Source organism: Carettochelys insculpta, chromosome 1, assembly GCF_033958435.1.
Source record: "Carettochelys insculpta isolate YL-2023 chromosome 1, ASM3395843v1, whole genome shotgun sequence".
In the NCBI taxonomy this organism is placed as follows: domain Eukaryota; kingdom Metazoa; phylum Chordata; order Testudines; family Carettochelyidae; genus Carettochelys; species Carettochelys insculpta.
In genome coordinates, this window is record NC_134137.1 from 128328631 (window position 1) to 128344321 (window position 15691).

The 15691-nt window shown below is 47.2% G+C and overlaps 1 protein-coding gene across 1 annotated transcript; it reads right to left on the bottom strand.

The window, feature by feature from the left end:
- Positions 1 to 672: 672 nt before the first annotated feature.
- NMS (neuromedin S) lies at positions 673 to 9167 on the bottom strand. The gene is made up of 10 exons (XM_074986670.1): positions 9032 to 9167; positions 7821 to 7876; positions 7110 to 7157; positions 6584 to 6643; positions 6468 to 6493; positions 6320 to 6374; positions 4660 to 4734; positions 2777 to 2812; positions 2342 to 2383; positions 673 to 711 (listed from the first exon to the last, which is right to left on the bottom strand). The coding sequence occupies exons 1-10, from the start codon at positions 9165 to 9167 to the stop codon at positions 673 to 675; spliced, it is 573 nt and encodes a 190-aa protein (XP_074842771.1).
- Between the last annotated feature and the right edge of the window lie 6524 nt (positions 9168 to 15691).

The window sequence follows — 15691 nt, forward strand, 5'->3', positions numbered from 1 at the left end:
TGAGCCACCATGTGCTACCATTATAGCCCTGTGTATTACTTCACCCAACCACTCTCTGATATTTGTTATTCATCTAAAATTAGGTCCCAGTCTGGATGTCAGTGGAACTCTATAGGACTGCAAGAATCCACAATAGTGATCAGGTGACCCAGGGCAGAGCTCTTGTCTTTGTATTGATCTCCACAGAACATCTCACATGCTTTTGGGTGTTGTGTAAATCAGTGTTTTCATGGAACTATGTTCCATGGGTGGGTTTTTTTTTCTTTTTGTCTGACAACAATTTTTTTGAAGGAAATTTTCATTGGGATCCCAGGTTAAAAAATGTTTGTGTTTGGTATTTCATGGTCTCAAAAAGTTTAAGAAACACTGGTGTAAATAATAATATTTCCAAGTTTGGAACAGGAAAAATAGTAGAAATGTTCATGCTTGTGTTACTACTTTGACAAAGCATGAAATTTCCTAATGATCCCACTTTATAAAAAATACTGACTTCGTTAACTTATCTCCAGTACACACAATGCCCCTGATCTTTTGAGTGGCTCTGTGAAGACAACCTCCTTTGCCTATGCAGAACAGCTAGCAGTGAAAGGGCTTATTTCTCAATAACAATTTCTGTCTCAAAGGCTATTATTAGTTGAGAAAATAAAACATTAGGGATCACCTTTCAGAGGGCTAGTCGCCAGCATCTTTGATAGTTCTTCCATTTCTAGGCTGAAATGTAATTAAGTAATAGTGAGGTACAGCGATCAGACAAGCCAACACAACAGAAAATGACTTCCATAGCGCATTTAGGAAAATCATAAGATCTTGTGCCAAATGTACGACAAGTGGGCAATAGGAATGGGTGGAAATAGGGCTTATGTAGTGGGTGTGTGAATTTACGTGCCCTGTGTCTGTTTACTTAGTTTCTGGACCAACAGCTAAAGGATCTGATTTATTTTTCATTCAGCACCCTAGTTCCAGTTCAACGAGATACAGAACTGTATGCCTAACTCCAAGCACCTGGGTCATTCCACTGAAATCCTTGGACTACTGACATATTTAAATGCTAGGCACGTAATTAAGTATCTTACTAAACCAGGGCCATGCTTATCAGTCAGGGCCTCTTTTTAATTGATTTTTCTTTCTGTGTTGGTGGAGGCATATGAAAGTCATTTTGCCCAGCTCCACATAGTGAATCATTGGCTGAATCTGGGCTAGAGCAGGATCCACAACCCACTTACTTTAGTCAAAGATCCAACAGTCACAAAGAGGAAAAAAATTACCCCAGATGATTTTTTCATAATTTCCATTTTTTTTAAGTCTGCTCACTGAATGTGTTGATCAGAGAATTTGGTAAGTGCAGTAGTAACACTTTGCTGAATTTAATGCTAGTTCACTACAGGTTGAACCTCCCTAATCCAGAACTCTCTTATCCGGCAACATCCATAATCCAGCTGGATGACCACTTATGGGTGTGGCCAAGTTTTCTGTGGTGCTCTAAAGTTTGTTTATAGCCACCAGACTTAGCTTTCAGTGTTCTGTGCTGTTATTTAGCTGTAATTTACCCCTAAATGTCTCCTAAGAGCCCAGTAAGTAGTGGGAGTGTTGGCAATGCAGCTAGACAATATCAACTTTCTGTGGTCTAGCAAAGTCTTTTGTCTGGCACCAGTCTGGTCCCAAGAGTGCCGGGTTAGAGAGGTTCAAAACCTCTAGTCATTCTGAATAGGAAATAAACATTTTGCCCCAATTCTGCCTCTGATTGGAACAGTCTAGCATTTTCTTGGTCATCCCTGTACAACAGGATGTTTTAAGTGAGAATCAGTAACCTTCCCAAGGAGGAGTGCTGGAATTTGACCTTTTGACCTCTATGTACAGTCTGAATGCCAGTGATACTTTTTAAAGTCACCAACAGTCCTACCTACAACAGCCTCATTAATAAATAAATTAAGGTGAAGAGCTCTATCATTTAGGTGTTGGTTGGTAGCATTAGCTGGTCTTTTGTTAATCCAGAGGTGGCATGGCTTGCAGCAAGCTCCCAGCTGCAAGGGGGAGGCAGAGGAGGGGCTGAGCTTCCACCTCACATGCCAATGAATATTTGTTTGTGTGCTGCTCTTGACACCCATGCTGGGGGTTGCTGACCCATTTTAATCCTTTACTGCAGAGGGTTTCACAATTTTAGAGACCTTTTATCTTAACTACAGCACAATGTTGACTCCCTAAGCTTCTCACACAATGACTACAGCATTTATAGACTACCAGGAACAATTTTTGGATGTGAGGAGTTTTATATTGCTTTCCACTGATCTATGAAATGGTAGATGATTCAGAATTGTCACAAAGGAAAAGACAAATCAGATACCCTGAAGAGAAAAAAAGGCCATCCCATGATACCAGCACTGTCCTGTAAAATAAAACATAAACCATTAGCAAAATGCATTTGAACTATACTATGGCTATATTGACAAGTCTCTGTATCATTGTCAGAACTGCTGTCATCAATAATTCAGGAGCCCTTACAGCAGTATGTAAATAACTGGATGCTGATAGTCCCCAAAGCCCATTCACCTGAACTGCTGATTAAACATTAATACCCAGTGGGCATTGTCAAGAATCATCCATTTTGTCTGATGGAAATATATTAAAATACCATAATTAAATATGATGTTGCACAGGCTTTAGAAAATGTCTTGGAGCCAGCTTTAGAAGTGATTAATTGCCTTTCAGCAGCTGCATCTGAGCTAGTTCAGATCAACTGTGGTCACCAATTTTTTTAGTTTAAATTAGGTTAACGTACCTTCTTTGTAAACTCTGCAGCAGCAATTTGTGATTCCTGTAAGGTGATAGCACATATCAGTTTTCACATGTATGTCTATTCACGAGGTTTTCATTTCTTTGGTTTTGCATAATAACCCTCTAGCCTGGTTTTAAATACATTGCTTCAATTATTTTTGGAAGGGAGAATTTTAAACACCCATTAGTCTGTTATAGAAAATCTAGCCACAAATCAGAATTTCCTGCCTTTAAGTATTAATTTAACTGATTTCAATGTAAAATATATTCTTGTCACTGTAATTCAAATTAGACACTCATGCTCTTGAAAACAATGCTGTGCTCGAACTGAAAAGAAGAGCATTCTCCTGGTTTCAGGATAATACTGATTCCTCTTCCCTTGTTAAAATGTGGTTGGTTTCCCATCTTCAGGATTTCCACTGTTGTTTCTAAGGTCCAATCTGGTTTGCTGCTACTAAATGCTGTTCTTGCTGTACTTATTTCATAGAATCATAGAATACTAGAACTGGAAGTGTCATGTAGAACTTATCAAGTCCAGTCCCCTGCACTCAAAACAAGACCAAACACCATCTGAACTATCCCTGATAGACGTTTATTTAACCTGCTCTTAGGTATCTCCAGTGATGGAGATTCCACAACCCCCTAGGCAATTTCTTCCAGTGTTTAACCACCCTCACATTCAGGAAGTTTTATAATGTAAAGCTTGTCCAACCTAAACCTCCCTTGCTGCAGTTTAAGCCCATTGCTTCTTGTTGTATCTTCAAAGATTAAAGAGAATATTTTTCTCCATCTTCCTTATAACAACTTTTTAGGTACTTGAAAGCTGTTATCACGTGCCCGCTTAGTCTCCTCTTTTCCAGACAGTTTTTTCACTCTTCCCTCATAAGTCATGTTTCCTAGACCTTTAATCTTTTTTGTTGCTCTTCTCTGGACCCTCTCCAGTTTCTGTACCTCTTTTCTGAATGTGGTGCCCAGAACTGGACACAACACTCCCATTGAAAACTAATCAGCACAGAGTAAGCCGGAAGAATGACTTCTCATGCTTTGCTTGCAACATTCCCATTAACGCCTCCCACAATCATGTTTGCTTTTGGTAGCAGTGTCACACTGCTGACTCATTTAGTGTGTGGTCCACCATGACCCCTACATCCTTTTCTGCAACACTCCGTCCTAGGCAGTCATGTCCCATGTTGTATGTGTGAAACTGACTGTTCATTCCCGAGTGGAGTGCTTTGTATTGGTTCTCATTGAATTCCATCGTGTTTACCTCAGAACATTTCTCCAATTTGTCCAGAAATATAATCCTGTCCTCCAAAACACTTGCACCCTCTGTAGAAGGCAGCTCATTCTGAGACCCACCCCACATTACTGAGGTAAGAGCAGGTTTTTCCACTGACTTCAGTAGCAGCAGGATCAAGACCTTTGTCAATGAAGGCTCTAATCTTCTAATCTGATCTGCAAGGACAGCCCCTAGTACAGCTTCACTGGCTTTGACTGAACTGTAAATGGAAAAGGCTTATTTAGTAGTATCAGCAGAGATCAGAGGCAGTAGCAGCAGCTGCACCTGTGATTGGATTTAGTTATTCAGGATAAGTTTTAAAGAAGAGTAGGTAAAATGGAAAATGAGAGAAAGTATATAAGACTGAAGGAGGTGGAGAGGGGCCAGAGAAGGGGGAGTAGACAGTAAGAGGAGGGGAAAGGAGGAGAAGAGGTGGAAATGGGAAAGGAAGGAACTTAAGTTTAAAAAGGAAAACATAGAGAAGGAAAGAGGCAAAGCAGAGACAGAATATACAGGCCCATGGTTCAAATATGGAGACAATGATTTATAAAACAACACGCAACTAAATTTTAGTTCCATAAAATACTATGAAAGAAACAAATGCATACTGGACTAAGGAATCTTTTCATTCTTCTCTCAGAGAGCTTTGAAGAAAGGCGTATTAAAGGATGCATAGGGGAAGACTACAACAAAGAGATATTGTGAACACTAGTTTTGTACTAAGATGATCAAGCAGACACAAAACATTGAAACATAGTCACTTATAAATGTTTTTGATGGCCTGAAGCTTCAGAAACCAAACATTTATAATACATATTAATTTTAGTGCAGAATCATTGCAAAACATGAACTGCTTAACAGAGCTTGGTAATAATCACACATTAAAATTTTCAAAAGAGTCTAGTTGAGTTAGGAACCTAAATGTAATAAGATTTGGGTGCTTATCTCCCCTGGTTCCTCTGAAAACCCCAGCTGTGAAGCTTGTACAAACAGTGGAGGAAGAACCTAAATGTTCCATGCAGTTCTTTCTGGGACTCTAAGAAATATCACTTTGGGTGAAATCTTGGGCAGTTTGCCATTGACTTCAGTGGGGCACAAATACCATCCCTCATTTTAAAATGCAGTTGTAATGTTTTATGCAAATCCTAATCCACGTGCCCCACAAATGTGTAGGATCCTCAAGGAGATCATGTCTTTTTATGCTAATGCTGAACTTAGCCCTAAATTCCCAAGGGGTTGGGGAAAGCTCAGGTGGGTCAGAGATAGGGAAATCCATATCATAATAGATGTATGAAGCTGGATAAAATCCACAAGAACCCCTCTTTCTCCATACCTCATAGCTAATCCTGGCCCTTAGCCGTTCTTATAGCTTCTGCTAAGGCCCCAAATAGACCACATTCTGGAAACCTGGCCACAAACTGTGATGTGGCAAAGGCCAGTTACACTGCTTGGAAAGTTGTGATATGGGTCATATTCCAAGCCTCAAGAATGATGAGATAGAGTGAAATCCTGGATACCCTGAAGTCAACTGCAAAACTGCCACTGACTTCAAGGGGATCGAGTATAATTTTTAGCTGACTTTGGAAAACCATCAGTCAGCATTTTGTGGATTTGTAAATTAACATTGTATTAAACATATTTATGTTACAGCCATAGAAGGTGTTTGTTTTGGTTTTTATTTTTTATTCTTTCTGGGTGGGGACTGTACATTAGAATATAATGTAAATATTGTAATGCTTTTGTAATCAATGTTCTCGCAAAAGTGCTCAGCACTTGAAATTGACAAGAAAGCATAGCAAAGATAAACACCTTTTAAAAACACTTCTTGTAATTATTTTAAAGTCATTGCACATGACCTGAGTAAACTGATTGTCTGAAACCCTATTGTCACAGTGCATTTTATCTTTTTATGACTAAAGCTCTTCAGATTTAAACAGGATTTAAATTGATCCATAATTTCATTTGGTAAAGCTCTTAAATAGCTAACATTGACCAAAAGGTGCCATTTGAAAAATAGCATTGGGGCTAATCCTGACATTAGGTGTAATCAACATGAGTTGAGAGCCTAACTATCTCATACACTTGAACTTTTAGAGATGATTGGGCAAGGTGCTTAAGCAAGTGACCAAATCTCACTGAAATTAAGGAGAGTACTCACAGGCTGAAAGTCAGGTATATGCTAAAGACATTGCTGAATCGCAGACTTAATAAACATCATGCTCATATATTTATGCTATTCAAAAGTGATGATTCTGTTAAAATACTGACCCCAGTTTTAAGTGGATATGTTTGTTGTTGAACTCTGGAGTAGTGAAATAAAAACTGCATTAAAAAGAGTAATGTTTAGTATAGAGTCTTATCAAATCTAAGAGTTGACATTATATGCATGTATTTCTAAAATGGAGAAATACTTAGTCTTTTATATATGTCCTTATTGCTTTCCTAGTAAAAATAATGATCATCAAACTCTAGTTGGTTGTGCAAAATGTTAGGAAAGACTTTTTTCAAGGAAAGAAAATCATAAGATCTTACCTCATCTATCTGCATGCCATTAAAAATGGCATTACAAAGATCCATTACCTTACTGGAGATCTAAAAGACAAATATTTTTTTAAAAAAATCCACCTATTTTATGGTATGTTTTGTACATGACTTTTGAGATAAGAAGCTTGATTTTCATTTCACGGGTTTAAATCAGGAGAAATTCTACTGAAGCCAATGGCATTATACGAGAGTAAACCTTACTGCAGTTACTAGATATAAAAATACGTAATATTTTCTATCAGGAAAAAGTTGATAGTATATTCATTATGTCAGCATACTCACTTACTGCATAGAAAACAAATACTTAGTGTCATTTAATGAAATTAGATTGTATGGGAAAATAGAACATAAGCCAGCAGAAACATTTACATCATTATAGCTAAGTGTTCAACAGCTTGAAAGAGATGGAACAGATTTTTCACTGATCCTTATAGATGCTAATTTTAATTGTTATGGAATAACCAGTGTACCTGGAAGAGTAGAGCCAGTTCAATAAATTATAACATCGGTTTACCTGGAGTTGATCAGACAGTTCTGTCCACTCACTGAAACACATTTCCAGCTTTAAAATAAGGACAAGGTATGAATAAGTTATACACTTAAACCCTTATTTTTAATGTGAGAAATTTTAGAGGGTCTGTCAAGGCACTTCCTGGCTCAGACATCTGATGCTTAATGTATCTATTTTGTTAAAACAGGAAGCAAAGGGCCACTTTACAGGGTTAACCATGAGGTGAGCAAGTGAACATTTTTCCATGTCATGTTATTGTTAATTCATAGATTAAATCAACCTCAACTGTAACCTAGATTTGATTAGTGTATTGTCTTATATTTTCAGTTAGTGTAGGAAAATTTGTCAATAAGTGTGTAGTATATTTGTTTAGTGTCATATCTGTTTGTTTATTCTCTTAGTGAAATATATAAATGACATCAAATATGTGTCTGTTTCAGAATTGCAGCATGGTCAATGACCTAAAGAAGGCATAGATGAATCCCTGGACCCGTCCTATAAGTCCACTCTGCATACTTACATGTATGCTGCGTTAGAATAGGGAGCAAAGAGATTTAATAATGTATCCTTAGCCACTGAATAATGGGAAAACGATCACATGTAGTTGGTTTCTCATTCCCTAATGGGAATTCAGCCGTGTTTCAGGTGCCCCCAGCACTGCGTTATGAATATGTTTCTAGGTTATGATTGCCATGCTATGAAACCATTTCCTACCTCACTTTTAGGGATGTCTGGAGCATCCATAGCAGGAGAGCCAGGCTGAGGAAACCCTGTTGAGATAAAGCAGTCACCAATGTAATTTCCTATAAAGGCTGACTGTCTTTCAGTTAAAAGCCGCCTCAGTACAACTGCAGAGAAGGGATTCTCCAGGACCACGGCGAAGCTTTGACCCGTCAACAGCGAGGGAACAAATGAAACCAGCCGAGCCAGGGTGAGACACCAAGGCGGAGGGCTTAGCAGGGTGCCTGGCTTTGCTCTTTTTAAGAACTATTTTTCAGCAAAGTGCTAAAAAGTGTATCCCTGCAGTGAGATGCACGGCCTGGCGTGCATAGGATACATGGAGGGATGAGCAGTCCCCGAGCCTCTACACGCACACACACACACACGCACACGCACACACGCACACACACACACGCACACACAAGCACGCCTCCGGTCTGCTCCCAGGATGGGCTGTGACGCTCAATGGTGACTCCCCCAGTGTCCACCACCCGGGCCTTCCGCGCGGTGCTCTGCAAGCACCGGCCGCGCCGCTAGGGCAGCGCTCCCGCGTTCAGCACCCTGGACAAAGGCATCAGCAGACCAAGCAGCCTCCAGCCTTCCCTCCCCATCCCGGCCCTGCTCATGCCCAGCCCTAGCTCGGACAGCGGGGGGTTAACGGGGGGGGGGGGGCAGCTCCGCTGTATTCATCCCAGGGCTGTATTCATCCCCTCTGGGCCCGCCAGTCCCACTGAAAGGGGCCGTTTCTCTTGGGAAAATCACGCGTGCGCGACCCTCCCATGAGAACCTGTCCTGCACCTCAGCAGGCATCTCCCGTCTCTTCCCTGGACCGGGCATGTCTCGCGGACCGCTCCGGCCCTGCCCACTTCAAAGGAGAACGGCTTACCCTTAGAAACCGCAGCCACCCCCCTCCTTCCTTGCACGGGTCTGGTCGCCGACAGCCAGGTCCTTGGTTTAAACTATCTGCAGCCTCCAGCCCTGCAACCTTCTGCTCCTTAGAAGAGCTTGAGGTGCGAGCTCAGGTTCACACTGGTCTGGGCCGAACGGGAAGGGAGCCCAGCCTCTTGGAATTGCAGAGGGAGACAGGAGCGGTGGGATGGGGCAGAGGGATCAATTCAGCTTTCTGTAGTAGTCCTGTCTGAGTGATTGTTCTTTCTCCAGCTAGCTCAGGCACGCAGGGGGCAGCCATGGGGCGAGACCCTTACCTGAGGCGAACTGTAGCGCCCAGAAGCAGTAGAGACCGAAGATCAAAGGGAAGGGGGAAGGACGCCCTTTCATTTTCAGCCACCGGTTCCTTCCAGCTGGGCACAGCCTTTGGCCGTTCTGCCAGGTTCGGAGCATGTCTCATCAGGCTTCAGCTGGCAAGCAGGATGCTCAGGCTGTGGGCTACTGGCCCAAGCCCGAGAGGTGTATTTGTAACAAGTTGTATGTAGCCCATTGCACCGGGAGCCAATCAGCACTTTGCACGGGCCTGGTTTTCTCATAAGTGTCACGCTGAGTCTTTATGCAACAATCTCTCCCAAAGCAAGGCTCTCTGCAACCTGACCTCAACCGTTAGTCAAGGCTCCCAGCACAAGGAATGGCGAAGTTTAGAGTCTTCATTGCCTCTTTCTGTGGACACAAGGCTTTTCATGAAAACTGCCTGCAGCAAACAGGCTGTCCTACTTACACTATTGCTGTATCACAAGCATGTTCTCATCTTACATGCAAGCTGGTCTGCCTCCTCCAGAATCAGAGTTCTGTGAAAGTTTGCTAGGAAAAGCAAATGTCAATCATTCTGCCGTTCTTTGACTGATTTTTTTAAAAAACGAAACTAACAAATTCATAAAAACTAGGCATGAAATAGCTATGGACACAATACTTACAGCTAGATGCAGATCATTAGGAACCCAATGAAGCCCAATGATTAGGAATTAATTTACTGAAACCACTTCAAAATCCTACTTTATTAATAATATGGAAAAATAAAGCAATAAAAAAAGCATTTCAAGTGAGAGGCTTGAGTTCCCTACAAATTGATGTACTTTGTGCTTTAATAATCCCTGGAAAATATTCCTCCTTGTGAAAAAATAAAAAAATATTGTTTTATTTGTCAGTTTTATTAAGTAGGTTGTCACTTGAAATAAGAATTCCTTTCCATTACTCTGTCTAGCTGTAGGCCTTTCTAAACACCATATAGCACAGGATCTTCATGGCTACGTCTACACGTGTATGCTACATCGAAATAGTCTATTTCGATGAATAACATCTACACGTCCCCAGGGCTGGTGCTGTCGACGTTCAACGTCGACTTTGGGCAGCACCACATCGAAGTAGGCGCTGCAAGGGAACGTCTACACACCAAAGTAGCACACATCGAAATAAGGGTGCCAGGAACAGGTACAGACAGGGTCACAGGGCGGACTAGTGCTTCCAGGGCAACAGCTAGCCGCTCCCTTAAAGGGCCCCTCCCAGACACTCTCAGCCTGCACAGCACGCGGTCTGCAGAGCCACAGGCATGCACACCTCAAGCGACGCAGTCACGGACCCCCAGCAGCAGCAGCAGCCAGAGGTCCACACAGCCGCCCCTGTAGGAGCAGTGCTCGCCCTGCTCAGTGCCATGCAGGAAGCAGCTGATCACATCCTAGCCACAGAGAAGGAGCTGCCCGCAGGGGAGGAAGAAGCAACCCCAAACCTTGCAGCACCCCGCCACCCCCCCCCCCCCGCCGCTGGCTGTGGAGCTACCCCATGAGCACCGACTGGTGGGAGCGGCTGGTGCTCGGAGAGTGGGACGATGACCGCTGGCTCAGGAACTTTCGCATGAGCCGGCAGACATTTCTGGAGCTATGCCAGTGGCTCACCCCCGCACTGAGGCACCAGGACACCTTCATGTGGCGTGCCCTCAGCATGGAGAAACGGGTCGGCATCACTGTCTGGAAGCTGGCCGCTCCAGACAGCTACCGATCCGTAGGCCAGCAGTTTGGCGTCAGCAAGGCCACCGTCGGGGCTGTCCTTATGGAGGTAAGAGGACCCACGGAGGGGAGGGGGAGGCAGCCTTAGCAGGGGAGGGGAGAAGAGGGGAGGGGAGGGGAGGGGTGCCCTGGCAGGGGAGGGCCACACACACCCTGCTCACCCCTCACTGGTGCTCTCCCATGTAATTCCCCTGCAGGTCGTCCGCACCATCAACGCCCTGCTCCTCCACAGGCTCATGAAGCTTGGGGACCCAGATGCCACCATTGCGGGCTTTGCCACCCTGGGCTTCCCCAATTGCTTTGGGGCTCTGGATGGGACCCACATCCCCAACCGCGCCCCGGAGCACAGTGGAGGACGCTACCTAAACTGGAAGGGCTACCACTCAGCGGTCCTCCAGGCCTTGGTGGACAGCCGGGGCCACTTCCTGTACATATATGTGGGCTGGCCTGGCAGCACCCACGACGCCTGGGTATTCCGGAACTCGGGCCTGTGCCGCCGGCTGGAGGTGGGAACCTACATCCCCCAGTGGGAGATCCCTGTGGGGGACACCACCATGCCCCTCTGCATCATCACAGATGCGGCATACCCCCTCCGGCCCTGGCTCATGCACCCTTACACGGGTCATCTGTCAGCCAGCCAGGAGTGCTTCAACATGCGCCTGAATCACGCGCGCCAGGTGGTGGAGCGCACATTTGGCCGCCTCAAGGGGTGCTGGAGGTGTCTCCTCACCCGCCTTGATGTGGCCCCACCAACATCCCCCAGATTGTGGGCACATGCAGCATCCTCCACAACCTCGTCGAGAGCAAGGGGGAGGCATTCTTTCAGGGCTGGGATGTGGAGGCTGGCAGGGCCGATGTGCAGCCACCCACTGCCCCCAGTCGCCAGGTGGACCCCCGAAGGGACCCGGGTCCAGGAGGCCCTGTGGGCCCAGTTCGACGAGGCCGCGAGGTGAATGCTGGCAGGCCCCCCACTGCACCCCCCCAACCTCCACAACACTCCCTGCCCCTAAGCCCACACCACAGAGCACCCAAGAGCACACCGCCCCCCCACTTTTCTTGTAAATAAAAACAGACATGTTTTTCATCAAACCAGAATATATATGTTGAACTCTTCTTCTTATATTATAACTATGTACAGCCAAAATAAATATTATATATATACGTATTATAAGATGAAAGGAAAAAAAAGGGGAAGACAAGGAAGGGGAGAACTATTTACATGGGGGACAGGTATCATCATAACATAACAGAACAGGGGTCTAATACAAACTATTTACAAAACATAGGTGACGGGGATATATACAAAGGGGAGGGGGCCATGTCCTGGGCCTCACGCCCCCTAATGTCCAGCGCTGGGGGTGGGCGGCTGCGACCCGCGCCTCGGCCGCAGCCCACGCCAGGGCTGGCTGGGGGCCGGGCGGACAGGGAGATAAGGCCGGCGGGTGTCAGCTGGCCCCAGGTCCCCCTTGGCGGATGGGCCCTCGGTGGCGGACGGCGGTGTGACGGCGGGTGGAGCAGCGGGTGGAGCAGGCAGGGCGGGCAGAGCGGCAGCCGGTGCGGCATGGGGGGGCCAGGTAGTCTGCTATGTGCTCAAAAGTGCGCATAAAGGCCCCCCATGCCTCCTGGCACCAGGCCAGTGCCCGCTCTTGGAGCTGGAGGCACCGCTCCTCCACCCGCCACCGCTGCTTGGAGACCTCCAGCTGCCGATGAAGGATGGCCAGCAGCTGGGGGTCCATCGCCATCCGCGGGTGGTGCTGGCTCTGCCGTCATCCCCGCCCTGGGGCCGGTCGGTGCTCCGCTGAGGGGCTGGCCTGGAGTGATGGCCCCGGTGGGCTCTCCGGGACCACTGACACCACGCCGGAGCTCTCCGGTCCTTCTGATGGTGCAGCTGCGGAACACAGGGGCGGAAGAAGAGTGGAGACAGCCGTTAGTGTGGGCCCCAAGCCGTGGCCCTTGTCCCCCCACCCCTCTGCTGCTGGTTCCCCATCCCCGTCCCCGGGAGATGCTGCTGCTGCTGCTGATGGGTGTCCCACCCCTTCCCCCCAGGGGACCCTAGGTTCCGCTCCCCCCATCCCCAGGGATGGGGCATGGCACTGTCGTGCTGGGGGGCAGGGGCTGATGCATTCTTCTGAGGGACATGCCACTGCCTCCTTGGGGCCATGGTCCTCTGGGCATGGGGAGGGCCCTGGTCATATCTGTTACCCCCGCCCCTCAACCCTGGGGGTGTGCAGTGGGGGGGGTACATACCTGATGGTCCACTCCCACGGTCGGGGGACACCCAGTGGGCGGACGCCCGGCTGGAGCTCCGGGACGGGATGTGGATCCGGAGCCCTGTGTCGCTGGAGGAGGACTCCCCCTCCTCCTCCTCCTCCTCCAGTGGCCTGGGGTGGGCTCCTGGGGGGGCCCCTGGGGTGCAGGGCTTACCTCCGGGGCGGACTCCACCTCCGGGGCCTGCTGGAGCTCCTCAGCCGAGGTGTCAAAAGTGGCCAGAGGGGAGGAGGTGTGCCTGGGGCCCAGGATGGCCCTGAGCTCCCTGTAAAAGGGGCAAGTGACGGGGGCGGCCCCAGATCGGCCGGCCGCATCCCGGGCCCGGGCGTAACCCTGCCGCAGCTCCTTCACCTTACTGCTGATGTGGTCAGGAGTGTGGGCAGGGTGACCCCAGGAGGCCAGGACCTTGGCCAGCTGAGCGAACACATCCGCGTTCTGCCTCTTGCTCCCCATTACCTGGAGCACCTCCTCCTCACTCCAGAGCCCCAGCAGGTCCCGAAGCTCGGCCTCCGTCCAGGAGGGGCCCTGCTACCACTTCCCAGCCTAGCTGCTGGTCTGGGAGCCCTGGCTCCCCTTGGGGGGTGCCCTGGGGGCGCTTAGGGGGCTGGGGGGCCTCCATCGCAGAGGTGGGGGGTTGTTCTGGCTGCAGAGGAGTGTGCAGGCTGGCCGTGTGGCTGGGCTGCCGCCTGCACGCTCTCTCAGCTTCCTGCACAGGAAGGCGGGGGCAGGGAGCTTTAAGGGGCTGCTGCACGTGGCGACCATAGAGCTCAGGGGCTGGAGAGAGCATCTCTCAACTCCTCAGCTGATGGCCTCCATGGCAGACTCCGCTATTTCGGTGTTGCAGGACGCGCAACGGCTACACGTTCCCTACTTCGACGTTGAACGTCGAAGTAGGGCACTATTCCCATCTCCTGATGGGGATCGCGACTTCGACGTCTCGCCGCCTTACGTTGATGTCAACTTCGAAATAGCGCCCTCCACATGTAGCCATGACAGGCGCTATTTCGAAGTTGGCGCGGCTACTTCGAAGTAGCCGGCACGTGTAGATGTGGCTCATGTGTGGTAGAAAATGCTGGAATCAGTTTAGAAGGGACAGACAATTCTTCATCCTAATCTGCTAGCATTACTGAGTTCTACTTTGAAGTGTGCTGCCAGGTTTTATTCTGCCTTGGTTCTTTGAGAGAATGCTTTATACTGTCATCAGAAGATCGCCAAGGTAGATTCTTTCTGATCTCCTTTGAGAGTGTGTTCTAAAGCTTCAGGCATGCTGCTGTAATTATTTTTTCTCCAGTTTACATATGGTCTGAATTATTTGTGATACCTTGGATGATGGTAGCTGCTGCAGTGGGTTGTAAAAGGAACATTATTTGCAGAAGCCCAAGAGCAGATATGCTTGATTGAGGGGGTAGTTGGTGTAGCAGCTCTTTCCTCAAAGCATTTCTCTTTTCTAGCCTTCCTGGGTTGTTTGAGCCACCTGTTCAAAAGTCTCCTGTTGCCATTACAGGGGCTCCATTTTTCACCATGTTTAGAGATCTTTGGTAGGCTGCACTGTCGATGCGAGATACAAAAGATACTAAGAGCTGCATATCATTGATACACAATTGGCCCTGCAACCCACGTTATCTCACTATGGCCATCAATGGTTTTACATCAACCCTCCATGGGTCAGAAGTGAGGGAAAGGAAGAGGAGCTGTTTTCCATGAGAAAGAAATTAGATTAGTCAAAGTAGCATGATTCTGTTCCTGCTGGGACACTCAAGTGGGGTAACAGTAGTGTGTTGCTGATGGTCTACGAACAGCTGGTAGAATGAGCAGCCTCAGCATAGGATGGGATGTGACGTGACTGCACTTTTGCTACACCACAGAGATTGTCTTACAGTAGTCTGACTTGAAAGGGTCTGAGATACCAATGGAAATCTGATGTTGTGGTTGCATTTGTTCTGCCATCACCATCTTCACGAGCTTGATTAAAAATTATAGATGCAAGACTGGATAGTACTAAGTGAGATTGCGGGCAAGGTGTGTCAACTCTTTTTGTTCCCTTGTAGCACAAGTGACAGATCCCTGCATGATTCCTGGGGGTGATGGGAAAGGTTTAGAATGTCTGCTTCTCATAGCAATGGACCAACACATTTCAAAATGCCTTTGACTGGTAGCAAAAGGCATGGGCCCATAGGCTTACTAATAAGAATACTTACCTCTTCAATAGTGCTGTTCCTCAGAGTATGTTACATAGCATGTCAGCATCATTATTTGCAATTTCTCGATGGGGAAACAGAAACATGGAGAAAAGAAATAACTTGCCTAAGGTCACCCAGTAAGTTAGATATAGGACTAGGAACAGAACCCAGGTCTCTCAAGTCCTAGACAAGCACACTAGCATCTAGAGTACAGATCTTTTAGTGCAGCTAGCAGGTGGGATGGAGGCATAGGTGGAGGAGCCAGGGGAGCTAGCAGCTGTGTGGGGAGGTACTGATTCCAGGATGGGAAGTTCCTAAAACAGTTCCCCAGTGGCTTTTGTCCTGTGCACTGATGTCTCCCACCCAGGGGCCAGTCCCCTTGTCCTATTACCCACCTCACCCAAACTGTTGGTTCACATGCTCCTACCCCTTCCCAAGGTCTAGTATTTCCTCAGGAAGTCTGCAG

Bases quoted from the DNA above. Each gene is read 5' to 3' on its own strand.
- NMS (XM_074986670.1), bottom strand. From the start codon at position 9,167: ATGCTCCGAACCTGGCAGAACGGCCAAAGGCTGTGCCCAGCTGGAAGG. The intron at 6,644-7,109 runs GTAAACCGATGT...TTTGTCTTTTAG, and splicing joins AACTGTCTGATCAACTCCAG to ATCTCCAGTAAGGTAATGGA. The intron at 2,384-2,776 runs GTACGTTAACCT...TTTATTTTACAG, and splicing joins CTGCAGAGTTTACAAAGAAG to GACAGTGCTGGTATCATGGG.